Source organism: Passer domesticus, chromosome 8 (assembly GCF_036417665.1).
Source record: "Passer domesticus isolate bPasDom1 chromosome 8, bPasDom1.hap1, whole genome shotgun sequence".
Lineage (NCBI taxonomy): Eukaryota > Metazoa > Chordata > Aves > Passeriformes > Passeridae > Passer > Passer domesticus.
In genome coordinates this window covers 54,327,501-54,354,031 of record NC_087481.1, presented here as the reverse complement: position 1 = coordinate 54,354,031, position 26,531 = coordinate 54,327,501, and the positions used below count along the sequence as shown (strand labels likewise).

The 26,531-nt window shown below is 39.7% G+C and overlaps 1 protein-coding gene across 4 annotated transcripts in view; it reads right to left on the bottom strand.

Moving 5' to 3' along the window:
• Positions 1 to 26,141, bottom strand: part of PLEKHA1 (pleckstrin homology domain containing A1) — a 29,017-nt gene extending 2,876 nt beyond the window's left edge. For 3 of the 4 annotated variants that reach the window (XM_064431514.1, XM_064431517.1, XM_064431516.1), the window contains exons 1-11: positions 25,759 to 25,903; positions 12,419 to 12,579; positions 11,021 to 11,077; positions 10,231 to 10,276; positions 8,697 to 8,794; positions 6,240 to 6,371; positions 5,241 to 5,384; positions 4,281 to 4,349; positions 2,090 to 2,154; positions 1,264 to 1,327; positions 838 to 927 (exon numbers count right to left, since the gene is read on the bottom strand). In XM_064431514.1, coding sequence (XP_064287584.1) covers positions 838 to 927; positions 1,264 to 1,327; positions 2,090 to 2,154; positions 4,281 to 4,349; positions 5,241 to 5,384; positions 6,240 to 6,371; positions 8,697 to 8,794; positions 10,231 to 10,276; positions 11,021 to 11,077; positions 12,419 to 12,559 — 906 coding nt within the window. In that variant the 5' untranslated portion in view covers positions 12,560 to 12,579; positions 25,759 to 25,903. Of the gene's footprint in view, positions 1 to 837; positions 928 to 1,263; positions 1,328 to 2,089; positions 2,155 to 4,280; positions 4,350 to 5,240; positions 5,385 to 6,239; positions 6,372 to 8,696; positions 8,795 to 10,230; positions 10,277 to 11,020; positions 11,078 to 12,418; positions 12,580 to 25,758; positions 25,904 to 26,002 lie in introns of those variants that run through there. The other variant, XM_064431515.1, reaches the window with a different exon arrangement.
• Between the last annotated feature and the right edge of the window lie 390 nt (positions 26,142 to 26,531).

The window sequence follows — 26,531 nt, the reverse complement described above, 5'->3', positions numbered from 1 at the left end:
CAATGCAAATTTGTAGTCAAAAGCCAGGTTTGAATTATTAGATTTCAGATTATGGGGGTAATGATGTATCCAGTTCATTACAAAACATCCCAGAGACAGAAAATGAAAAACACAGCATGCAATACCTGAACTGTGAAGTATTCCTGGTGCTACATCTGGACATACTTGGAGACACTGTGACACCAGAGTAACTCCCACTACTTTCCACAAGTTAATGACCTTTGTGCTAAACACCTAATACAGTTGAAATGCTAGTAGGTATGAAATGCTGGCATCCACGTGGCTTCAGGAATATTAACACTTGTCACAGTGCCCCAGTTCAGTACTGCAAGATGCTGTTCTCACTGCATTTCCAGCAGCAAGAACTCATTCATGTGAGCACAGATCTTAGTTTAAATTTTCATCTGTATCTGCATATACAATAAACTATCAGCAATAGAGAATGACAATTTAGCAGTGAGAGTTGTTACAAAGAAATTAGGATATTGTCATTTGATTGCAAAACACAGCAATTAGCAGAAACACCTCACAAGAATTAGAAAGTTTTAATTTAACTCCCAAAGTAGTAATAGTGACAGATCACACTGGATTTCTCTAGGTTAGCACTGCATTATCTACATGTTCAAGACAAACAATGCACAGAAAGTCACAGGTACGACTAAAACAGGGCTCCATTAAAGACAGAAAGTGTTTTATGTTTGAAAGTTCATGCAAAGAGGCCACGTTACTACAGGACAGGAGAGAGGGAAGGCAGAAGGAAGAGCCAGGACGGAATGGCACAAGTGAACAGGAGCTACTGGCATCCCCTCTGAGGTGCAGGGTGACAGGGTGACGTACGGAAGCCGCCGATCTGCCCGGTCCCCGCTGCGCTACGATGGCCCCAGAAATGGCCTTGATCCAGCTGTGCATGTCCTCGGGGCTGTCTGCCTGCAGCCAACAACAACAACACCACTGTCAGCAGCAGCCCTCAGCCTGCCCACTGCCCCACCACCTGCAGCACAACCTGTCCCTGCTGCTCAGTGTGCTACTCAAACCCACGGGGACCTCATTTCTTACAGGCGGACTTCATTTCATTTCTTACTCTGAAGTTACTCCAGAATATATACAGCTACATAAAGCAGTAAATAAAATATCCTGAAGATCACATTTCCCCTGAAAATCATGCCATGGTTAAAGTGAAGAAGTGCTGCTATTTCACTTTTAAAGTGTATTTAACTCTGGCAGTCTCTTGGCTTTGCCCAAAGTTAAAAAAAAAGAAATTACCTGCACATAAAAGGTTCGAGAAGTTGTTACAATTTCAAAGAGATTGTCTCTCATCATTATATCACTGCAAATGAAATACAAAAATACTTCAAAAGCAAGTACAACTTTCCTACTGTATTTTAACAAGACTGTAGAACTGGCAAAGAATCAGAGCATTTGCTGTCTGAATTTGCATTTCTTTATCACTCTACTGTTTTTTTTTTACTAATTTTAGCCCTGAGACTCTAGTTTACCAGTGGCACATGTGCAACTACATGTATTTTTAATTGGAACATTTAAAATCACATAACATTAAGGCTAAAAATATTTATCATACATTTTTAATTGGAACATTCTAAATCATATGTTAAGTTAAAAAATATTTATCATTCTAGTCAAACTTCTGTAAGTAGTCTGCTAAAGAAAAAACAGGAAAATCAGTATATCAAGTGCTACAAAAGCAATTATTTTTTAGTATATTTGGTAGGAGGGTCATGAGTGTTCTCAACCACATTCATCCATCTAAGAGGAGTTAAGGTTTAGAGATTATGTAAGCAGAGTAGAGACTCCTGAAACTGCTGCCTCAGACAGAACCCACACATCTCTAACTCTTGGTTCCATGATATTCCTTTCTGGCTTTGTGCAAATTTTCAAGTTTGAAACACACCTTAATACAGAACCCTCAAAACCCATTTAATGCACAAAACATTGTGCTGCCCCATAAAGAAAGAACACCCCACATGCACACATCAAGTGAAGTTATTGAGCAGTTCTCCAAGGAGCAGCCTGGCCATGACCAAGCAGGGAATTCCATCCCATGTAATGACATCAGTGCTTCCCTCCTCACCTCTGTTTGCATTCCTGAACTTTATGGACCTCCTTAAGTGGTATAACCCTGAGGGGTTCCTTTTCCTGAAAAAAGAAACATGTTTTAGTACAGTGCATCTAACAACTAGAACAGAAAGCCAGAGGCCAGGACAGCAGCAGTCTTCCTTAAATGAGACTTTCAAGGCAGTCACTATGAAAAAAGTGGTGTCAAGCAAAATTTCATTTGCTTTTTTAAGTATTAAACCAATCATGGCACTCGCAATGAAGAGGAGGACAAATCAAGAAGCAAAACCTCCCAAAACATTAATTCCATACTACAATGAAGACAACCATGCTGTCCTCTTCCCCTAACCAGATCAGACAACTGACCCTGGCCTCAGGCAGCTCATTTCATTAAAATTCTGATTACATTAATTTGCTATGAAATGCTGCCATAGAAGATGCTATGTTAATTGGACTGCATGACATGGCTTTAAATAAGATTTAATTGTATTAATACAATTGTATTGTATTGATACAGTTAAAGTACTACAAAGAAACCAGTCCTTAACACCTGTAAAAGAACAAATACTCTCAAAGCATCCAGAAATTGTTACCATAGCAAAAATAAGTGTTAAAGTTTCACACAACAGTAAAAAAGTGAGAACATTCAAACAGCAACACTTTCACTTTTCCCATGACAACATAATGTCACACATATTATTATTTTCCAGTGGCTGTTGCAGCAAATTACAAACAAACAACAACTTATTTTACCTCCTACTGTGATTTCTTTAAACTGAGTTACAATGGATTGCTTCAGTTGGCTACAACTTCCAGAGAAAACAAAAGCTTTCAGCTCTGGAATGACTTCCCCTACCATTTCTGTGACAGATACTTAGGAGATTTATGCTGAGCAAGCAGCAAATATCACCCAGATGTAACCATGCTCCAAGAGCAGTTTCCATTAGATCATTTTGCTCTTCAGCAGATCAAATGTAGAAAGTTTAAAACCCAATGTTTTCAGTTATTGTTCTCCTTGTATCTCTTCTCTGCTGTTCTTAGATTCAATCATCCACTAAAATGCATTTTCAAAGTAATACATCAACTGTGGAGATCATCTCTGGAGTACAGACACCTCCTGGAGGGAGGGAAAAGCCCAGCTCAGAAATGATCATTTTCTGAGTCTCACATTGCCTGTATTCCACTGTGCTCCTGTGGCCTGGCAGAGGCTCCATGAACACGATGGAACACTAAAAGTGAGAGCATTTCCACCATCCTTCTATCATCCTGTCCCACAGTATAATTCTTCACTGGGTTAGAACTTGTTTGTGAGCAATCTGAGCTCAGATTTGTTTTTAAAATAAAAATAGAGGGTTTCTTATAGGCAATGAGTCAGAATTGTTCTGCTGACAGCTTAACAAAGATAATGGTGCAAGATCAAACCCCTGCTACTGTTGCAGATGCCCTCATTAGAAATGAAATCAAAGTTAACTTCAGAAACAGCCTGAAATTTGGGTTCTTGACATTTTACATCTTATGTTTGGCCTGTAAACTCAATTCTCCTTAATTTATAATATTTTACAACTCATATTTCATTCCTTAGGCACAGCTTTTCTGTTTTCCCAAAAAAGGAATCCCACACTTTACTGTCTTCAGAACCAGCCATTTAATTTTTAAATGAAGCCTGAAGGCACTTCACATCTGGCCAAAATCAGCCAAAAACTCAGAGTGACAGGGGAAGAAGAAAGGTCATGAAACTAAAAAACTCTGCAAACATTGCTGTTGAGCAGAAAATCAAAAGGTTTTTGTCCATCTTGGCTGCCCTGGTGAAACAAATGTGTAGGAGAAGAGCCCATCATCTGGATGATAAAGCATAATTCTAACTTTAAATTACGAATTGCAGGATTACAGTTTTGTCTTTCTCACAGTGATCAGCTATTTCAACAACACAATTAATTCTATGAGAGTGCAAAGAGACAAAGTACTAATACAAGAATCAGGGTGACTGCAGAGGAGCTTTTATGACTGTTCTTCAGTGCCCTACAGGCAGGTTCCCAAACAGATTGAATAGCTGCCCCATTAATTTTTTTGTTCCCTATAATGAAAAATTATTACAGTACAGAATCAAGACCTGCAAGAGCAGCAGAGCACATTTCTCAAACACAAGGATATTCCTTCAGATTTTCTTGCAACTATCACTGGAAAATAACACACAATTGGAAATTTACCAGTTCAGACTTGAAATATCCTATTGTGTTTTCATCTAATTGAAAGTATCTTCTCTTCCAGTTCTTCATCTGTTAAGGGAAAAGAAATACACATTTATATATTTTACATATAAAATAAAATAGACTTACATGTCATGTATTATGAATATATTACATTATATTTACCATTCTAGTTTTTATTTATAGTATATGGTATTTTGTAATTCCTATTTATTTATAACTATTAATTTTGAATAATGTTTTCATTCCAGTTTATTATAATTACAAATTTTGCATCTTTAGTGTCCCCAAGACAATTATGGATGACTTTGCACAATTAATAAGTTTTTCGGAAAAAAATTTAAAAATTAAAAATTCTTAAAGCTATTATTTTCTGAGAATTAGTCACACTGTAGAAACTTAGCAGTAGAACTATTCTATAGGAAAAATTGAAAGACAATACATCACAGGTTTCTAGTTTATTTTGAACTAAAAAAGGGATGTCACGAAAAGAAGCTTCATAATCCAAGATAAAAAGAGTCTGAGAACTCAAAGATCTGTATCTTGCTTAATCTGAACTATCTGTTCCTTCTTCTAGCAAGGCATCACATGAACAGCTCCACTTGTGTTAATCAGTCTGATAAGATGTACAATTCTTCCTCTGAACTGAGAAATCAGCTTTTTTTAAACATTTGACTGATTTAAAAAGCGGGCGCTGAACTTCTGTCCCAATTTAGATGGTTTTAGTAAGCAAAATAAGGATCTCTACAGAATGTAGAACAGGAGAATTCCCAACCATCACATGGAAGTCTGGGCACACACTTTGCCTCTCTATCTTCAACAACACAACACTAAAGAAAGTCATGAAAAGAAGTACCACAGATAAAAAGAGAGGATAAATTTTTATCTTTAGTTAATCCTTACTACTGTCAGTAGTAATAAAATCACTGCCAATTGCCTTTTGTTTTTAATAATACTTACCACTGCTCCCTGTTTGACACAGTAACCAGCTTTGATAATGGCATTATCTGGGGGATGCTTAGCAGCAAAATAGGGAAGGTGACTTTGTGACCGCTTCAAATAATTCCTGTCAGCCCCTTCACTGCCCTCACTGACCTCTTCTTTCTAGAAAAAACATGAGAAAGAATACTCTCAAAGAAGAAAAACAAAAAAGAAGATCTCAAGTGGTTTTTTTTATTTTTCTAAAGGTCAAGGAATAGCTACAGTAGTTACAACAGGAAATAACTTTATCATCCCATGCTCACATATCTCATTTCCAATTTGAAAGAACAAAATATTTTAACTGATTTCCAGAGACAACTGAGATTCCTCAAGGGCTGAGTGCTTGTAAGCTGCTCTTAGAAACTAAACCAGGAATGTGCTGAGTACTTTCAAATAATATTGACCAACATTCAGTAAAAAAAATGGTACAGATTTAAAGTCATGCATGTATTTAGTGCAAACTTTTAACATGGGCAAAACACTAGAGGTGGCTACAGCAAATAAAAAGTTATTTCTAAGACTACAAGACATCAGAATTCACCAAATTTTAAAGCATTTTGGGAGCACACATATAATTTATATGATATTCATCTAATCTGTAACTATTTTCATCTCAGGAAACTTTCAGCAACAGATTCAGTTCTATCTTTAGCATTGCACAGATTCTCCTTCCATAAGCTTGTTCAGCCTCTCAAATTTTTTTCCCCACTTTTTCTTGCAACTTTTTCCTCTTTTTTCTGTTACAGGGACAGAACTTCCTCACTGTTACCACCAACTATTAATTTCACACAGACAAAAATACTATTATTATATTAATAGGTATGTGTGAACAAAAAAAATCAAAACTCAAGCAATTGTTTAAAATCTTGTATAAAGGGAATAAAATCCTCAGAGCTCCTAATCAGCATGAATAAAAGATGCATATAAAAGTACAGCTGTGTGTGTAAAATAATAACCCACTTGTCTGGAGGGTATTACCTGGGTGGGTGTAATGATGGGAACACCACCAACAATTTCTGTCCTGTAGGAGACTTGCTTCTTTCCACCTGGGCTTTCAGCCTGACGGTTTGCATTATCCATTTGGCAGAGAGGATCAGACTGCTTTGGTACCTGCAGTTGGAATGTGACAACTGACATCAGTTTCATTAAAAAAAAAAAAAAAAAAAGCTCCGAGCATTATTCAAGAATTTTCAGGCATTTTCAGCAGGATTTAACAAATCACTAACTGTAAAAGGCAAAAATTGGTTTACACAAAAAATTTGTCGTAATGACTATGCTTTAGTGCTCAAGAGGAAAGTGGTGCCAATAAAGACATTTCAGTGCATGAAATCAGTTGCAAGCTTTGCCATAAAATTGACATTACTCAATCTTCACAAAGCACTGCTAATTTACAGAACTGGTTCTTTATTTTTCAGCTGCTTTCAGTTTTAGTAAGAAAGTGGAGACGCCCCAGGGCCTTTACAGCAAGGCCATAAACACTGGGACTTTGGTCACACAGGGTGTCTGACCAGTGTGGCATTTGTCCTCACATGTACTAGGCATGAAGATTGTGTTACTGCTCCCATTACTCATACATATATTGATAAATTCTGGCCAAAGTGACCCTGCCTATCAGTAACTACTAGATAATTATCTCAAATGTGGAACTAAGGCCATCAAAACTCCACAGGAATTTGATTTCCCCATAAGTGTTTTGATCTAAAAAGTTTACTCAGTTTCCTGAGTAAATTTCTTTAACCTAAGAAATGCACTGACTACAAGACCTTTTTAATTTCTAATATCCTTCACCTTTAATATTAATCTAGCACATCAGAAATGACTTCAACAAGAAGAGATGAAGTGTCATACCCAAATACCCCACCCAGCAACCTACTGGCTATTTACAGAAGAAAGAAGGACACACAAACTGTCCATCCAAGACTGTGACACATTCAAAACTTGGAACTGAACTGATCTAGACAAGAAACCAAAGCTACTTTATAGTCTGTGATTCAAGTTCCTGTGCCCAGGAGTGCTCGTTTTACCAAATGCAGCCTGCAGAGAAGTACAGACAGTGCTGAGAGCAGATGTCAGCCCAGGACAGTGTCCTGCTGGCCAGGGACTCCCTCCCCAGCCAGTCCAGCACTGAAGGATAAGCCACTCATGAGCCTCAGCCTTTCAAGAGCAGGGACTTGTAGATACAGCTTTGTGGGCAAGTGCTTCAGCTGTCACAAACTCCTACTGAAAACGCTGCAGACCAAGCCCACAACCACCTCCTCACACAGAGGCATTTTCAAACAGCACTCAGAAACAGGTACACAGTGTGCCAGGCTGCAGAGGTTCACAGTCATTCTGACATTATCAGCACTCAAGAGGAATAAAACATGCAATGAATCTTGGAGGATTACAATCTGCAGCAAGCAATGCTCATATTAAAATGAATAATTGAGTGATCTTAATTATTTGATTCAATAATTGGCTGTACTTGAGCTGTTCAAAGGCTTGTTCCTTCAAAGACAAAATACTAATGATTTCACCAGCCATTTAAAATGCAAGCTAAACAGATGATAAACAGCATTCACTCTAAATTGATGCAATCATTTATTTATTTATTCACTTAATTTCTTCAACTGGGAACAGCTCAGGCCTGGTTGTGCTGCATCCTCCTTATGAAAACACAAGTGAGAAGGCTTTGTGATTCTGTTTTTATTTAAATTTATTAATAGCAGCAGCATTTTTATAACTCCAAAGAATGGGCTATATTAAAACAGTGCAAAAACTCATGTAAACATCCTTAGATAACCCAAAAATGAGAAAGTCACTGACAACACCAAAGTGTGCACCCATGCTCAGAACCCCATCTTTGCTGGGGTGTGCTCTCAGAAGTGTTCACTGTCATCACTTCCCCAAAACTGGAGAAAACAAAACCATAACTTCTGCCTCCTGAAAAGACTGAGATAACACGTGGGGGTTTCTGTCATGAGATAACAACTTGTCCTGGTACAACCCAGAAAAGTAATTTAACATTTACCAGAAGAATCATCAATGTTTCTTTGCATGGATGTTACTCAAAATCAGGAGAGAGACTTTAGAGCTTGATCAATATTTAAGTAATACTTAATGAAATACCAGCTTTTGACAGCAGGTAAAGTATGTGTATCTTTTCATTCTTTGCTAGTGTCTTCTGGATATTTCAAATAATATCAAGTGTGCACAGTTAATTTTAAATTATTAGAAAAAATCGTATACTGTAATTAAATATATTATCTTTTGCTCAATTTTCAAAAAGAAAATGAAACTCAAATTTAGGGGCAGTTCTCTAAAGTTTCTCCAAGTACTGCAAAGTCAAGCCAAGATTTGTTTGTGGTGATAGAAACTGGAGGCAAAGGTTACATTTAAGCACCTTGAGACAGTCACCATTTGAAAGCACTGCTAAATATCAACTCAGCCACTTACTGTGATTTTGGTAGCTTTGTTCAGAACATTTACCCATTCAACTAGGTCCTGCTGATCATTGGCTTGTAGAAAGTATTTTCTCATCCCTGCATTCATAACTGTTAAAAACCATTATGAAAAGTTAACAACACTGAAATTTAAGAGCAAACTTAATATCATTATGAAAAGATTTGATTTCAGATGAGAATTCCATTTAAAGTATTTAAGTGCTCTGTTGTGTTTCATTTTAGAAAGTCATCTTAAGGCACATAAATCCACTTGATTGCTTTATTCTAAAAAAAAAAATTAATTTAAGCTCTCCACTTAAATGGCATGATACAAACTTTGAAAATTGATTTTCTGACATAGAAATGAAGTCTTGAATGTTATCAAAATATTTTGCAGTTCCATTTCCTCTTTCTCAATTTCCCCATACAACAAGTTTTATACCTGGGGACTTCTACAATTCCTCCTTTTAATCCTCTGCCCAGAATCTGTTACCCTTTGTGACATTATGAACATGAATATAGTCACTGATTTACTTTTTAAAAAAAATGTTTAATTGCTGGGAAAATCAGTATTATTTACTAAGTATATAATGCACAGGACCAAAGAACTTTAAGACAGCTACAACACAAATATTATTTTACTTTAGTGACTTGGCAGAGAAACATTTTAATGAGTTTATATCTCCATCTCACAATCCCTGGCATCCTTTATCAAAAAAGGACAAACACATTTCAGTGTAACAGCAAAAAAAAAAAAAGGCTAATTCTTGAAATAGGTTTTATGGTGATTAAAACCATCTGAATATAAAGACAGTAAATTTGTATTTTTCCTCTACAAAGAATGACAACTTGTCAGTAAAAAAGTATGAAAACTCTTTAATAAATTAGAGATATTTAAGCCAGCATCTTGGATCATTAAGGTGTTTTAGAGCTGAGCCACTGACAGGAGAAACTTTACAAGTGCTGAGGACAAAGCCCTCCACAGATGGGCAGAGGAATCTGTAATCTGTAGATGGCACTGAACTGACACACCAGGGTCTTGCCTAAAACCAGGAGGAGCTTTAGGATTATCTAAAGCTTCAGTAAATTTTGAACAAATTTAAACCTAGAAGGCATCCCAATAATTTTGGTTTTTGTGCAGCAACAGAAGCTGAAATTTGACTTAAGAGCATTGGCTGACAGTATTTTTACTTCAATTAAATCAACTCTTTCATCAGTAAAACAGATTTCAATAGTTAAATTTCTTGTCTTCCCAGCTGACAGGCAGACCACGTTTCTGAAAACAACTGTCATTACTTATTAATGCCTCAGAAATTTCAGACATCTGAAAAACCAGCTCTCACCTACTCCTCATTAAGCTGCAATGTGAAAAAACACAAAAACACCTTACAAGGAAGCCAACATTTCCATCATACTGAAGAAGAAAGTGAATACAAGCTATTTTTCAAACACTCCCAGCTGTAGCTGGTACCAGAACTGCAGAACATTATCCTTGTTCCAAATGCCTGAAGAAGGCACTTGATGCACACAGCACAAGCCAAACTCACCAAAACAGAACTCTGCCTTTGGCCTCAGCTTAGTTGCATCGCTAACCTAGAAGGGAAATTAAGATCATTAATGTCACAAAACAGACACCAGATCAGTTTTATTCTGTTTCAAGGGGGTAAATTCAAAGATTAGCAGCACAGCAAGGTGGTAAGGCACAATGATAAAGAGAATTAAAACCAAACAAAAATGAAAGACAAACAAGGAAGGTGGGAAGATGCAGTATTGACAACGAAGAATGCAAAGGAAGAATGAGAAATGAGCAGAAAGACAAGAAAAGGTCAAGTATTTTTCTCCATTTATTTGTTAATGCAGTATCTGCTACAAATTTAACCACAGAAACTTTCTTAGTTCGCAGTTCCCCTTCAGACATATTTAGAACTAACTGTATACACAGTGTAAAGGACTAATCATTTTTTAGAAATTTTTCTGTCCTGTCTATTAAAAGTCATTATTACTTGCAAGGTATCACACCCAAAGACATCTTCCCCTTTGTAAATGACCTGTCTTTTCCCCAAGACTAATGGGAATTCAAATACTCATAAAGAACTGAAATGTCAATTTTATGAGCACAAAGAGCTGCTGTTTGAAATCACTAAACAAACTTAGACAACACAGTAATTAGTCTGTTCTTATTCTAACCTGAACCTATTGAAGTGTTTTAACACTTCTCTAATTCAGGAGTATCACAGAAGCAAAAGGAGTAAGTGGCATTTAAATTTGTCTGAAGTTGAGGCCCTTGGTAGTTACCACCAAGAATTTAATGAGTGTCTCACGTATTAATTATCTTACCTTTGAAATATAGGTAAGTTTAATGGCCCCAACAGGTGGAGATCCAGAGGGAAGATTCTGAAACAAATCACATTTATTACAAAGTGAAACTAGTTTATTCTCATGCCACAGTCAGTGTTTATGCAGAAAAAGCAAGCAATTCCACAAACAAAAAGAAAATCCTACATATTTTTATAGACAATGCACAATGTATGCTTGAAACAGGATCTAAACTACTTGTTTATTATACACACATCTGTTAACTAAAAACAGAAAGACTGCTAGAAACAATACAAATAGTAATTGTTTCAGAGGTTTATGTATTTTAACTGGAGGAAAAAGGATTCTTGTGGGTCTGCATCCAGGAAATCCGGAAAGAATACTTTTTCCTTAACAGATGTTGGAGTCTCATGTACTTTGACCAGGGCAGGAGGAAGGGACAAGAAGTGACATTCATCTATTATGTCAGATACTTCAAAGGCCATCTCACATATTTTCCAATCACTTCAGGGATTTAGAAAGGCCTTCACATAGTTACAAGAACTCTGCAGCTCTTCAAAATTACAGCAGTGGCAGAAAATCAAGAAGTTTCAATTTGTGTCTTGCAAGAAACCCTTTCATTTGTGCAAGTAAAATAAAAGGCCTAACCTAGGCCTGGGTGTGCACTGCAAATATCATTAAGTCTTAAACTTCTGAGGAACTGCAATTTCTACAGCACTTCAAGATTTTGTCCACATGCCCTGAATTGCTTCTTTTCACTGAGATCAAATGTTTGAAGTCTGTGTTACTTGCAGAAATTCTTTTCTCCTCACTGAGAACTGCTAAAAGCTTCAGTCACAAGTCACATCCATCGAGCTGCACTTCATTTACATTTTGTTTTTGCTGGTTCCTTTGAACAGCAGACTGATGGTTTTTAACTCTGCTGCTCCTGGCAGAAGGGTACATGGATATTCTTCTGGCAGGCAGCTGTCAGCTGACCTGGATCCTATGCTCTCACTGTCTCTGTGCCCAAACCTTGAGCAATTATCTGTACTTTCCTCTGCTAGGAAACACAGGGATGCAGGCACACTGTAAAAGTAGCTTTTATCTACAGGCTGCTCTCCATTCCAATGCATACAAGCTGTCCTCATTCATACACCATTCACGCCGGACTGCAACTGCAAGTTTCATTAAAAATTGCTTTTCAATGACTGATTCTGTTGAAGGAAAGGAATATGGAATGCAAGGAAAACCACATAAGGTTAAAGGTGAATTAAACACCAGGGTGTGTGATTTGGCTCATCTGGTTATATTAAACTGATTTACAATTATTTAATTTGCACAATGATTTTTTTCCCCCCAGCTTCCAGGTCCACAATACTAAACCCCACAAATCTAAAATTGAGACAAAGCAGGAAACTCCTGCCAGGAGCAGCTCACCTGTGGGTTATCCATGTACCACACCAGGTTGTCCTCCTGTGTGTCCAGGATGAAGTACCGCCGCAGGAATTTCCCACTATTCTCATTTTCCTCAATGTCTAAGAAACCACAGATGCGATTCTGGCGATCCACATAAGGCATTTCTGACCCTGGACATCACACTGCACAACAAAAAGCACAGGAGGTAAGCAAAGTTCCTTGTTGCTAATTTTAAGGCTACTCAGTGCATGACATTTTGGGCAGTTTCAATCAGTAGCTTCAAGAAGTTTCTACGGAAGGGTAAGCGAAGCGTGGCTGCTCCCCACACCACCACCACTGCATTTTCAGACAGGACTTTCATACTCTGTAGTGTGTGTTTAGCAGATCCAGCAGCCCAAATGCAAAGTTACAAGTGGTAAGCAGCAGATGAGCATCAAGACTTTGACAAGATCACTGAAAAATAAAGGTTTGTCCTTCATAACGTGCTCAAAATTGAGACAGCAGAGGGGTTACACTTCCTCCTCTGACATTGCCTCTCACGGCCAAGAAAGAATCTTGGTCAGGAGCTCCACTGCCCAATGCAATTTTTCATATCTAGCTTATGCAAATGCATAAAAAAGCTTTTAGAAACATTGTTCTCATTGTTCTTCTCTCCTACAAAAAGCACTTCATGTCCAGCTGTGTCTAAGAAGGCATCTTTTCATTCTTACACATTAAATAGGAAAAATGAAGCTGTATGTGCACCAACAGAGATGTGAGCACTCTCTGCTCATGGTACTGAGCTCTGAGTGCACCAGGCTTTTATTTTGGCTTTTGGGATATTTTTTTTCACTTTTACTTTTTTTTTCTTCTTTTTTGCATTAAAAAAATTAGATTAAAAGCTGCATTATGCCCACCTATTGCCATTTTACCATTCACCTTTTATGGCTCTGCCTTTTGCACCACGAGTTTTGCTTCCTTTTATTTTGTGGGACAGTCATTTTATTTTAAGAGCCAGCCTTGTTAAGACCAAAGATAAATTTGCATACTCATCTAAAAATGATAAAAATCAGGTTGATGCCAATCTTTCCCAAGGCAGGAAAGAAATGATTCAGTCTTCACATTTTGTTACAAAATTCAGAAATAGTACAGATCCAAAAATACTAATGTAAGACATAGAAGGTTGAAGCATTTCACATTTTTAATAATTTTCCAACTTTTCCAGCTTTAACTGTGTAATGTGGAAGTTTAATTTTAGTATTTCTTCAAATTCTTTACCTTTAATATGTTTTTTAGGTTACTTGATTTAAACACATTTACATACACATACAATGAGCCAGACACCCGATAATTATTTGTAATTAGATACTGATATACCACACCAAAACATGAGACAATTTTTCAAGTGTTGTTTTGGGGAGAGAATCGATGTTTATTTTAGGGACTCAGATATCCACTTTTTTGGGGGGGAGGGACCCATATACAAATATCTGAATGTAGAATTGTATTTACAGCTGTCATTTTATGACTAATTACAACACAAGCAAGTTTTTGAGTCAATTACTTTGACAAACAGTTTTTAAAAAGTCTACCACCAGCAATAACGGTTTAAATATGCAAAGGTTTATTCTTCAATAAAGTAAGAAAATTTACTAAAGTAATCTCAATTTTCTTGGTGTGTTCCTCACAATATAAATATCACAGATCTAAGTCAAGTTCTGTAACCAAGTTATATTTATAAGGACCACAAAAATAAACACTTGAGCACTCAGGACAATACAATTATTTTCACAAACATTCATCAGTAATTCAATTGAGACTCTTGGGATCACTTGACGCTGAAGCAACATCACCCTATAAACACTGAGGGCAAGCTCAAGGGTAGCTGCTTTCTAAATGACACTTCTAATCTGGCACAACTTGGCATCACACCTTGTTTGCATTTAAATTAATATAAAAATTGCCATTTACCAGTATTGCTCTAATTTGTGCCAGGTGGTCCCTCAACAAAATCATCCAGCATTTCCAGGACACCCTTTAGGCTTCATATCAACTGTTTATGAAGCCCAGAAAAGCCCTGTGCCTAAAAAAAAGCAAATATTGGTGGCTGGTTTCCTGTCTGAGCAGACTTAAAGCTGTGCTCTCTGCAGATGTGAAGAAAACGAAACAAGGAAAACTTGTTTTGCAAACAAGATACGGATTGATTAAGAATCCTTGAATAAAACCAACTGAATTTTCAAAGCACTTTCTCCCCATAAGAGAATCTATGTTTCAGAAAACCTTTCAAGGAAAATGAAAGGAGGATGCTCACAATGCTCCATTATGAACATACAATTAGCTAAAGCTGAACTACTCCAATACTTCAATTTTTTTTTCCAGGGCAAAAGACAAAACTCAGAAGCTTTTTTTTATTTGTCAGTAAACTAATTCTCACAGAAGAAAAAAAAAAAAAAAACAAAAAAAAAACACCCAAACATAAATTAATAAATATTCTCTACTTCAAAGTACTACCAGCTAATTTCTAGCCTACAAAATATTATTTGCACCTACTCTATGCTCAAACAAAATACAGCATAAAGTAACACTAATGCTAAAATGTAAATTGTTTAACTGCAGTTTTCCTCAATTTAGTCTAAAATTCCTCATGGGATTACAGACCTCTACAGGACTGATGGTCTTAAAGAAGAGACCAAAAAAACAAACCCTTTAACTTAATGATAAAGTGAAATCTAACACACTATCATCTAACTGTTTTCCATTCTCAAAAGCCTGCTTCCACCCATTACACCTTGGCAAGATTCCCCTCTAAATTAATAGCAATTCTATTCATTAATGAACCACAATTTGCAATGCACACTGAAAAAGAAATCAATTTGTGCCTTTCTTCCAGTTCCTAAAGGGACTGGACACATGACAAAACCACCACCATGATGATCCCTTCCCTGACAACTCCAGACAGAGCCAAAAAGCATTGATGGAATTGCCATGATTCATACAAGGAACTGCAGAACTCCAATTCCTCAGCATAGGAGATCTGGCTGGAAGACCACCAGCCTAAGAATTCATCAGAACTTCAACTTAAAAATGTCTTCAGAACACAGGTCATGTCTTGCAGAGATGAGTTTTTTCATTAAATTATTTGAAGCAATTAGGAAATAAAAATCTCCAAGTCTGCACCCGCAGTTATTTTCTGCAGCAGAACCTGCAGCACAGAACAGTGCATTAAATATTCTAGAATAAAGCATTATAAAAAGACAATGAGTTCTTAGGAAGGCTGAAGGCATCAAACCTGTTACAGACCACATACAATTTCATTTTATTTTGCCTCCTTTCTGCAGTGGAGATGTGGGTCAATGACTTTGTGCTACTTCAGGAAAAACATCCCAGTGGCCCATTTCCTCCTGGTTCTTGCCACAGTCCTCCAGAAACAAAGATGTTCTTGAAAACCCATTTTGTGGTGTATAGTAACACTCTGCAAGAACTCCCAGCTCCTTAAAATTCTCTCCCGGAGGGCTGTGTTACAATGCAAACAGGAGGTGTCACTTATTTTTGAAGCCTTACATCCCTCTTTCCAGCAGCAGGGTACTAATTTAGGAGGTCCATACCTCAGCAGCCCAGCTTCTCTCAGATTTCCCCTCTCCCTGCTCTTTTCCTCTGAGGTACAACACACACTGGCATTCCCCAACATTTATATCCCACACTGAGGGCTGCCTGGCCTCCTGGGCACCACTATAAATAAAAATCCCAGATCACCTTCCCCAGCCTCACTGGAAATGCATGACTGCACCAGCAGGACCTGCAGAGGCACACGAGCATCTCCTCTGCACCATTTATAACACACAGCTCAAACTCTCCCACATTAATTCCTATTTTTAGCTTCCCACCAGCACCTGTTCTTCAGTTCACCTCCATTACAGATTGCTTGCAGCTTTTGTATCTTCAAGCACAAAGTCTAGACAAGACTGAAGTGAGGTGCTAGATAACATTTCTGTGGCCCAGTCTTTCCCTTGACTTGATTTCCACAGGTAGGTACAAACCATGGACCACTGGCTGACTAAAGCAAGTGGAATTTTGTCTTCATAAAAATATCAGGCTTTGCACTATGACAGGAGAGCTTGATTTAAAAATACAAGAAGGGCACATAATACCTCTTTATTTTACATGTATTTTCCCCAAGCTTTGGATAACGTTTTATTACTTTTATTTTATTACTTGGGTAATACTGTATTAATTTAATTTCTTTAATTTAGAGGAACAGTTCTACTTCCCGCTCTTTAACATTTGGGACTTCGGATTTAACTCACCCCAGGAGATGACTTTGGGGTTCTTTTTCTATCAGCTAGGAAGATTCAGAAACATCCATTACCTACTTACTCATCCCTATGAAATGAAGAACAACATTCATACACCTCCACTTGATAAATATAAAATGATGCCATGAGTCATGGCCACCCCTCCTCCCCAGCTCCCTTTTTAAGCTCTGCTGTTTACAGCAGCTCCAGCAGCACAAAGGGAAGGTAAAGCAGCATCCCCAGCGATCTCCAGTCTTTCCTGCAGTTCCAGGGACAGCTTCATTAGTGAGGGCTCCTGGCTTTTGCCTAGGCAATTACCCCCAGCTTCCTGCTGTAAATCAGCTGCTCTCCAGCTGGTCATCTCTTTTAGTGACCATTTAGTGCCTCCCGAGGGGAAGGGATGAGTTCAGACTGTCCTGCTTATCCCCTGAAGAGCACAGCAATGAAAGCTTTCCTTCTTGTGTACATCCAGGACAAGGCAAGGGAGCAGGGAGGGGGAAATTCCAACCCTAAGACAAGCAGCTCAGAGCAGCCTCTGAAAACAAGTCACATAAATCTTCCAGAGACTGTAGTTCAAACTTCTTTTTATTTCCTTGAAAACCTCCCAGCACAGGCAGCCCACCAGAAAGATACCTTATACTATGAGACAATACTGCAAATCCCTGCTCACCTTTCATACAGCTTCCAAAGTACCAAAAACATAACAAAAAACCACACAAACAGCTAATCCAGGAGTTAGAGAGCTTGACTTGGCTGCAATTCTTTTGACAACAAAAGATAATTTAGGATTGATGGATTTAAAATACAAGCCCAGCTTTTCAATTTCCCAAAGATCCTCCACTGCCTCATTTTTGTCCTGGAGGGTACAGCAGACACTGGATAACAGGGAGGACGTGACAGATTTGTGAGCAGCCTCTGACACTATGATCAACTTTTTTATTACATCTAAAAATGAGAACTGCAAGTCTCCAGGATGCACTGCCCCCTAAATTCAGATTCCCACTCTAAGGCAGTCAAAAAGGAAAAACCAGCTGCAAATGGTCAGTATTCAACTGGAAATAAATTCCTAAGCAGAAATCAATTTTCCAAATTAAAAAATATTTAGTACAAGTGGCATTGACCTCTCCCATCCCTGACCAAACTATGAGGAATGTCAAAAGATACATCCTCCCCCAGCACCTAATCCTACTTCCAAGCAGACCACAATACAGAAAAATCATGGTTGCAGTGATGAATCACCTAACAAAACCAGCAGCCTTATCTCGAACTTCAGTCTTACCCAGTGGTGATTCTGTGTTCAAAATGCTGAGCTGCTGTTTCCCAGGAACACTCGTTAAATCAGGGTAAGCCAACCACTCCCATCTCTTCCAGTGCACCTCAGCAAGTCAAATGATTCATTTTATTCAGTACTATCCTCTAATGTTACTTTCATCTCAGGAAAAAAAATAAATCAGGATGTTCTAAGGGAAATCTGGACTTCTATGGAAAACATTCTGGAGTTATCTGAACCCATCATCCTCTGGTCTGTTTCAAATACTGATCTACAAATTCCACGATGGGACAGGCTGGTACCTCCTCAAAAATCTCTGCAGACATTTCTCTAAGTGATGTTTCCTGTTCTTAGCTGAACTATTTTCCTCCATTTGAAGGTATTTGCAATAGCAGCCAAAAGCTTTGGGATACGATGGAATGAGGAAATGCACTGCACAGGATGCAAAACTCCTCTCTATCACTGATCTTTTAAGTCAAAACAACAACAACAAAAAAAAAACAACCTCACCTATTAATGGTTTTTGCCCAGCTAAAGCAATTATTTTAATTGTCTCTCTAAATGCACTGAGCTAACACAAATAAAGGGAAGCATCCTGTGCAACAAGGCCATTATAAAACACTCTGTAAATTAATTCATTAATAACTTGACTGATGACCAGCTTACAAGGCAATGAAGTAAAATAACAAAGCTGAAAGTGACAGAATATATTCAATAACACCAAGTCTTTACAACGGCCAGATGTAATTTTCATCACTTTACATTAAGCCTCTAGATAATATAGTTACTCAAAATGAGATATAACCAGAGATAAATGCAATAAAAGAAAACAAAATATAGTTACTCTAATTCACTTATATCTCGCACAAGCCTCAAAACAAGTTTTTTAATGCTAATTAATTTCAGTTATATGCTAGTTAAAATCCTTAAAAATGCAAGTTCAGAGTTGATTCATATTTCCAATTATTTTAATTTTTTATTAGCCTTTTTAAAATTTTTTAATAAGTTCCACCTACAAAACTCCAAATATGAAAATTAGATCCTTGGTCTTGAATATGTTTACATGCTCAGTCTATAGAAAGTGTCCATTCATGACAATCAAACCAATTAAAAATTAAGCAGGAAATAACCACATTACTTACCAGGATTACTTATTATTACTAGTTAGTCATTAGAAAAAAAACCTGTTTAATTTCAATAATAACCAATAACTGTTTCATCCAGGCCAACCACTCCAAGCACTCGAATTCCACACACTCCCAGCTATTTCAAATTCCCATCTGAATCCAACTACAAATCCTGGTGAAGCTTATTTGACTTTAGGAAGTCCAATACAAAAAGAAGGTGAGGCTGGTTGAATAATGAATTTAGCCATTTTTGAGCCAGTCTTACTGCTTTTCACTCAGAATCCTGGGTATAAACTCAGCAGTACAAATAAACACAGACCTTCTTCCTGGGAAGCATGCAAGAAATGGAAAGGCCAGCTGCTTAGGAAATCAGCAACACCTTCAGTTTTCACAGAATACTCTTATGTTGTTAAAGAAAGGGCTAGAAATAACTGATTTTCCAGTTCATTTCAATATCAAATAATGAAAATAACATTATCAGGTGAATATTTGGTTTGACTTCATTTACAGATATAAAAGGATTTAATGAAATGAAAGCACACAAAGCAAGTAACTGCTTATCAATTTTGATTTTGTAAATCTAATTTAGCAAATTCAATGCAGAATAAAGAAAAATGCAATGGTTCACCTACATTAAAACTTTGGAAAGGGAAAAATCATTGCTGCTGAATTTTCATCTAATTTATTTTAATATTTACCGTACAGACTGCATTAATTTCACTGTATAATTAACTATGTGGGCCAAAATTTCCTCTGCTGCAAAGATTTGGTGTTTCCTCCAGAATCCAGCCCACCTGTCAGTTATATCAGAACTACACAAGGATTTCCAGAGATTAGGACTAATCTCAGAGCTCTCCAGTAAGTGCAAGTGCAGTGAAAGCTCTTTAGGAAGAACAGGGCTTTGCCTGTCCCATGTAACAGACAGACAAATGTGCATTTACAGATGCACAGCTCCTGTTTACCAAGGTGGGAGGGGAAAATTAAGCTCATCAAATGGCATTACCCTCCCCCTCTCCTTTTTTATACACCTTAAATTAAGAAAATCAAGCGCCACTCTGGCATGTTTAATAGCAGTCTCACCCGACGCACAGATAAACCCCACAAAGTGAAAGTTGCTCTGTTTGCAGCACAGTGCCACTTCACTCAAAGCACATTGCTCTCTGTAACTTCTCACAGAATTCATTTCCAGCAGCCTTCCTCCTTGGAACCAAGCCCTGAACACGGGGAATCATCCTCACGGCAGGTACAGCCCCTGCCTGGCTGTGGCTTTCTGCCTCACCCTCCTCGTTTGTGGGATGACACAAATACCAGCTGCTGCTCTGCACTGACAAAGGTGTTTCTCAAAACCTCACTTATGGTGTGTAGGGAGAACAACAGCCCTCCACTCACAGAATAACCCCAAAAGTAGCAAGCAGGCTCCTGGCATTTTGTGGCATTGCTGTCTGACCTACACACAGCGAGGCAGAACCGCTCCAGAAGAATCCCAAGTCCTGTGCACATCCAGCAGCCTGGAAATCCTGGATGTACCACGAGGGTGCAACAGGCTGCTTTGCAACACCCTGTACTGCTGCCTCCCACAAAAAGGCAGCAAACAGACCTCCTGAAGGAACCATGCTCCTCCACCCAAAAATCAGGGCATCAGCACAAAGTAGGAAGACAGTATAGATAAATTACAGCATCTCCAGTGAACTTGATTTGAGGAAGAAACACAAGAAAAAGGTTAATGATTAAAAAATGAAGATAATCAAACCCCGAAGTCCTGAATCAGCAGACACACTTTTAACATCCTTTAAGTGACCCAACCTTCCAGCACTGCTGCACACACAGGCATGGCCTCCTAGATAAAGGAATAACTTGCCAGCTGAATTATTAGCCCTGCCCAAGTTCCCATTTGTCATTTTCAGCTCCCTAAAGAGTTAACCAACATATTGAACAACATCTTTTGAAGTGCAGTTTTAAGAGGACTGCTCACTCTTACAACAAACCTGGCATGTAACTGTTTTAGTGCTTAACAGAAGAACACTTCATTAAGTCACTAGTCTGAAACAAGTTCCAACACATTTTCTTGGACATGGGATGTAAATGTGGTGGGTACCAAAGCACCCAGGCAGAGCATACACATCAAAACAATTACATATTAAATGAATTAATTTATCACCTATCTGTCAGTATACAGAGACTGTTCCTGGGAGTGTTGACTCTCAACAATGAAAACATGTTTGCAAAGCTTGCTAATTGCTGTCTAGTCTACATTTTCAATTTACAGCAATGACAGTGCCCTATTTTCACCAGGAAGATTTTAAATTCAAAATACTTTTAACTCTGTAACATTAATAAAGACACTCCTCACTAGAGGTGGCTGCAAATTATTTTTCCCTTTGGGGGAGTGGAGAGGTAGAAAAGCTCAGGCTCTTTCACATGAAAAGTCAGTAAGTCAGGCCCAATTTAAGGGATTCTGCTTACCATGCCAGCAGAAAAAAATGAGCTAAATTGATATCCAAAACATCTGGATGCAATGGCTAGCTAGAATTAAAAGCATCTTCAAGAAGAGAACAGCCAACACAGGAACAGAAAGAGCTTTGCTGCTGTCCCCTGTGTGGCAGAACCGTAACATAAAAGATTTACATGTTTGTGAGGGTATTTTAAGGATTGTTTTAAAATTCTGTTAAACAAACAAGACCATGCAGTGCTCCTTAAAGTTTTAAGGACTCGCTTTCTCTAAGTGACACCAGAGATTTCCAGTCAAAACCTTTTTTCCACTGTATTTTTCTGGTTTTTCTCTTGCCTGGAGCTCACCCCTAGTTTTTTAACTTGGGCAGTGTCTTCAGCCTCTCCCTCCCAGCAGCAGGGAGCTCCCCTGGCCACATCCAGCCTGACTTACCCCGGCCACTCCTGTGATGCAGAGCTGCTGCTGCTGCTCAGCGCTCTCAGCATGAGAATGGAGGGACACAGCAGCAGCTTGTCCCAGGCCACACAGGAAGCTTTTTGGCAACACAGTGAGCTGAACCAGTTTCCCAAGTCCCAGAGCAGCAACCTCACTATTGAACCACCTTTCTTCTACATAAAATACCTGAAACTATTCAGATTTTAAGGCAAAGGCATATGTTCAAACCTGAAAACTGTTTCAACTGTTGAATGCCACAAATGTCTACCAGACCTGCAACTCCCTACTTGTGCAGATAACATCTGTTAAGAGTAAGTGGCTCATACAGTTCTGCACCAGAAAGCTTAATAAGTTCCTTCTCCAAGATTAAAGAAACACCTACACATTCTAGATGCTTCTGCAAGTCCCTGGAGGGAGAAAATGCTGCTTAGTGCTGAGACAATGAACCAGCTTCCTTCCTCAACAGCAACAAAACCCTGCTGCTTTACCTAGCACTGAGAGGAAAGTGTTATTTATAGAACTGAGCCCTATACCAACACGTACCTAAACACTTCTCACAGTTGGGGTACAGCATGCATCACGATGACCTTAGACCTATATATTTTCAAAGTCCTAATTTGAAAGATCAGTGTAAGAGCAGAAAAAAAATTTGAAACAGCTCAGCCATATCCCCCATTCCAATTCCTTTCAGTGATTCTCTGCATTGAAGTGCAACTTCAAAACCTGAACCGTTCCTGTCACTCAGAGCCCTTCAGCAGGTGACTTTTTAAAAGCAGTTACATTATTTTCATATGTCAAATAAGCTCACTAGGATTATCATATTTAGGTTCCTTGTATAATTTTATAAATCATTGACAGCAATGCTTCTAGCCATGTCCCATTGCATTTAGTTTCAAAACCAAAAGAATACATGCACTGACTTTTGTGTTTCTTTATATAATTTCCTGATGACTTCTTAAGCACTTGTTCCACACTGCAAAAATGTTTCATGCTAAAGCCAGTTACCTAAATTCCCATTTTAGCACTGAAATAACTTACTATTCTGTATTTTCAAGCAATTATACAACTGCACAAGGTTCACTTCGCTGCAAACCCCAGTATTTTCTAAGACTGTTCCTATTCTTCATAATTATCAGTGAAAAAAACCAAACTCTGTCAAAACCCATCTTGCAAGATACATGCTCTCATATCACAAATTTTAATATTGTTTGTCTAAACACTGATGCAGAGCTGGATACATCCAAAAGCACAGCAGAGCATGCAAGGAAAATTCTCATTAAACCATGTACTCACTCCCCAACACTGCTGGTTTGCTGCACTTTGGAGGAACTGCATTTACTATGATAACTGTCAGCTTAAATAACCAGGAACAGTCAGTAATAAAGACATCGATGGAATTCTAAATCTACTAAAATAGATTAAGAATTTTGCAGGCCTGGCAGTTTGGGCTACACCCAACCCAGCACTGGAGACTGTGTTACAAGCAGAGACCTGTTGTCATTTCAGTAATGTCCTCAAGTTCTTTCTAATCTGTTACAGTCAATAAAAACTGACTTCTGCACTTCCTCTCTTCTACACCAACTCTGTGACACGCCGTCAGCCTTTATTTGAGCTGAGATAGCTCTGCTGCCTTCTGGAACAAGTCCCAGCTACCCGCAAAAAATGCCTTTTCCTGCATTCAGGTCTCTTCCTCCTGCACATGCCTTCTGTGCTCCCCATGTGTGTGTCTGTCTTCTGTCACTCAGCTACTACTCCTGAGGAAAATAAATACAGGAGGAGAGAAGGAGGAGGAGGAGGAGGGAAAGCATTCTTTATACAATGACTGTTTTTTGCCTATTCTCTAATTTGTGTGAAACCATCTGCTCTCCTGAAACATCTCAGCATTGTACTACACCTGCCAGTGACCCACTGTGCATCTTCTGCTTTAATCTCACCCCTGAAATGCAGGGCTATGCAATGGAACATGAGGCCAAATGCAGTTTTAAAGCAGACAAATAGCTCAAGAAAATAGATGCCTTTAGAATTTATGAATTTGGAATGAAATCTTCTACAAGCACCAAATCAAATCACAATGTTTGATAACTGCAGATAGAACTCATTGAGTCACACAAAGGTTTACATTTTATGCAAAGCTGACTCCAGCAGTGCAGCACTCAGTGATACCCAGGACACATCAAACCCCCAGGTATTATTTCTTGAATTATCATTTTCTGCATCAGCGCTTATCTATCCCTGAATTAAAAGACTCTCCTCCAAATATCAGCCAGGCTCAGTATCTCTCCCTACCACAAAGAGATTTCAGCCCACTTTTAACACTTCCTCATGTGACAAAGGGGAAAACTGCACTTCTACACTTCTGTGCTTCACAAACCTGACAGCACCATGTATTGTTACTGCTGTGACTCTCTCAACTAAAAATAGCAAGCAGGAGGAAACAAGACTGAATGGTCCTAAATGCAAGTTCACTGTTCCACAAGGCAGAGTAACTCGTGAGAGAGCAACCACTCAAAGTAACCACACACACTTCCAGCTCAGTCAGGATTGTGTTTGTGCTGCATCAACATGAATGCAGCTCAAACATAAAAATAAAAACAGAACAAAAGCAAAAAAATCCTGTTGATTTGGTTTCAACAGTGAGAAGCCACACCTCACACATCACAGGCCCCAAAACTGTAGGAGCAAATACAGCTCTGTCCTGCAGGGTCATGTATGGGATTGGGTGAGGAGAAGAGAAAACTTATCTTTATAGACATTACAGCCTCTGTCAGGAAAGCAAGGAATTTGTCAGAAGGCATCAAAAAGTTGATGCTGTTCAGCTTGCTCTATGCCTAGCAGTCTCTTTAAAAGCACTCTGCTTTGAGAACAAGGTGAAGCATGGAGGGATGGAGCTCTTAAGAATCTAAAAAAATTTTCTAAAAGATTCTACCTCTCAGCTTTACTCAGGTAACGCCACTCTGCTGATGCCTCATTCAGGTGCTCAGTGTAACAAAAAACTGTTTCCCCCTGCAAAGGCTGTTCGTTCTGCTTGATTATGAACACAATACACTGCCTAGTGAAAACCAGACATTTTTCTTGCAGAAAGCCTCAAAGCCAAAGAGAAATCTGCTGTCCTCCCGATGCTACTTCGCGAACATTTGATGCAACAACGTAATGCCTTTTACAAAGGTCACGCATTAGTGTCTCCCAAGGGAGCTGCACAACACGTAGAGAATTTAAATCTTCACAATATGTATAGAATTTAAATCTGCACCACACATATAGAATTTAAATCTTTACAACACGTATAGAATTTAAGTCTGCACAACACGCATAGAATTTAAGCTCAGCAGCATGTCAAATGCCTATCTGGAATTTTACAGGTGATAAAACCCGCGCATACACCAACAGTGGTTACACTTTAACATTCACTTATAGCCAAGTTACCCATTTAAAGCCACTTCGGCTCAGTAAATAACCAGCCCCGGTTACAGCTAAGCCAGACCACGGCTCGCAGCGTGCCAAGAGCCTCCCCGCACATCCCTCTCCAAGCCGAAGCGGGCACCACCCGCTGGATCCCCAGCGCCGGGGGCTGTGCTGGGGATCCCGGGGGCACAGCGAGCCGGGCAGCCCTGAGGCGCCCGGCTGTGGCTCTGGAGCCCCAGCCCCCCGAGCTCTGCAGGGATCCCGAGGGCGCGGGCAGCCCTGAGGCGCCCGGCTGTGGCTCTGCCCGGTGCCAGCGCCGCTGCCCGGCGCGGAGCCGAGCCGAGCCGAGCCGAGCCGAGCCGAGCCGAGCGAACCGTGACGAGCAGTGAGATCACCTCTCCTCTTACCTCCGGGGCCGTGACAGCGCCCTGCCCGCGCCACCGGGGCAGCCCGCACCGCGCCGGCCCCGCGGGCAGAGCCCCCGCGCCGCCGAGCGCCTTCCAGGGAAAGCGGAAAGGAAAAAAAAAAAAAAAAAAAAAAAAGGAGGGAGCGGGAGCAGGACGGTGCCCTGCGCGGTCACACACCGGGCAGGCGCGGAAGGAAGGGCATCACCCGGGGCGGGCCGAGCCCCGCCCGGCCTGAGGCACTTACTGGAGTGGCGGCAGTGCGGGAGCCCCGTGAGGAGAGCCGGGCGCGCTCCCCGGGCGCGCTCCCGGCCCCGCGCCCCGCACCGGCAACGGGCTGCTCCCGCCGCCTCCGTCCGCGCCGCCGGCACCGCACTGCGCGTGCGCCGCCGCGCCGCCGCCCGCGCCGCCCCGCGGCCTGCCGGGACATGTAGTGCGGCGCGGGTGGGCAGGGGCGGAGCGCGGGCTGTGATGGGAGTTGTAGTTCAATTGCTGGGGGTTTAATCGCGTATTTGATGGGGAGGCCAATGTTGAATAGTGTGGAGAAATTCTTTCTTCTCTCTGGCCTGGAGAAGCTGTGGCTGCCCCATCCTTGGGAGCATCCAAGGCCAGGCTGGACAGGGCTTGGAGGAGCCTGGGATGGTGGAAGGTGTCCCTGCCATGGCTGGGGTGGCACTGGATGGGCTTTGAGTCCCTTCCAACCCAAACTGATTTGTGATCTGTGACTCTACGAACTGCCATTCACCACACACGTGATATCTAACAGGCCAAGTGCC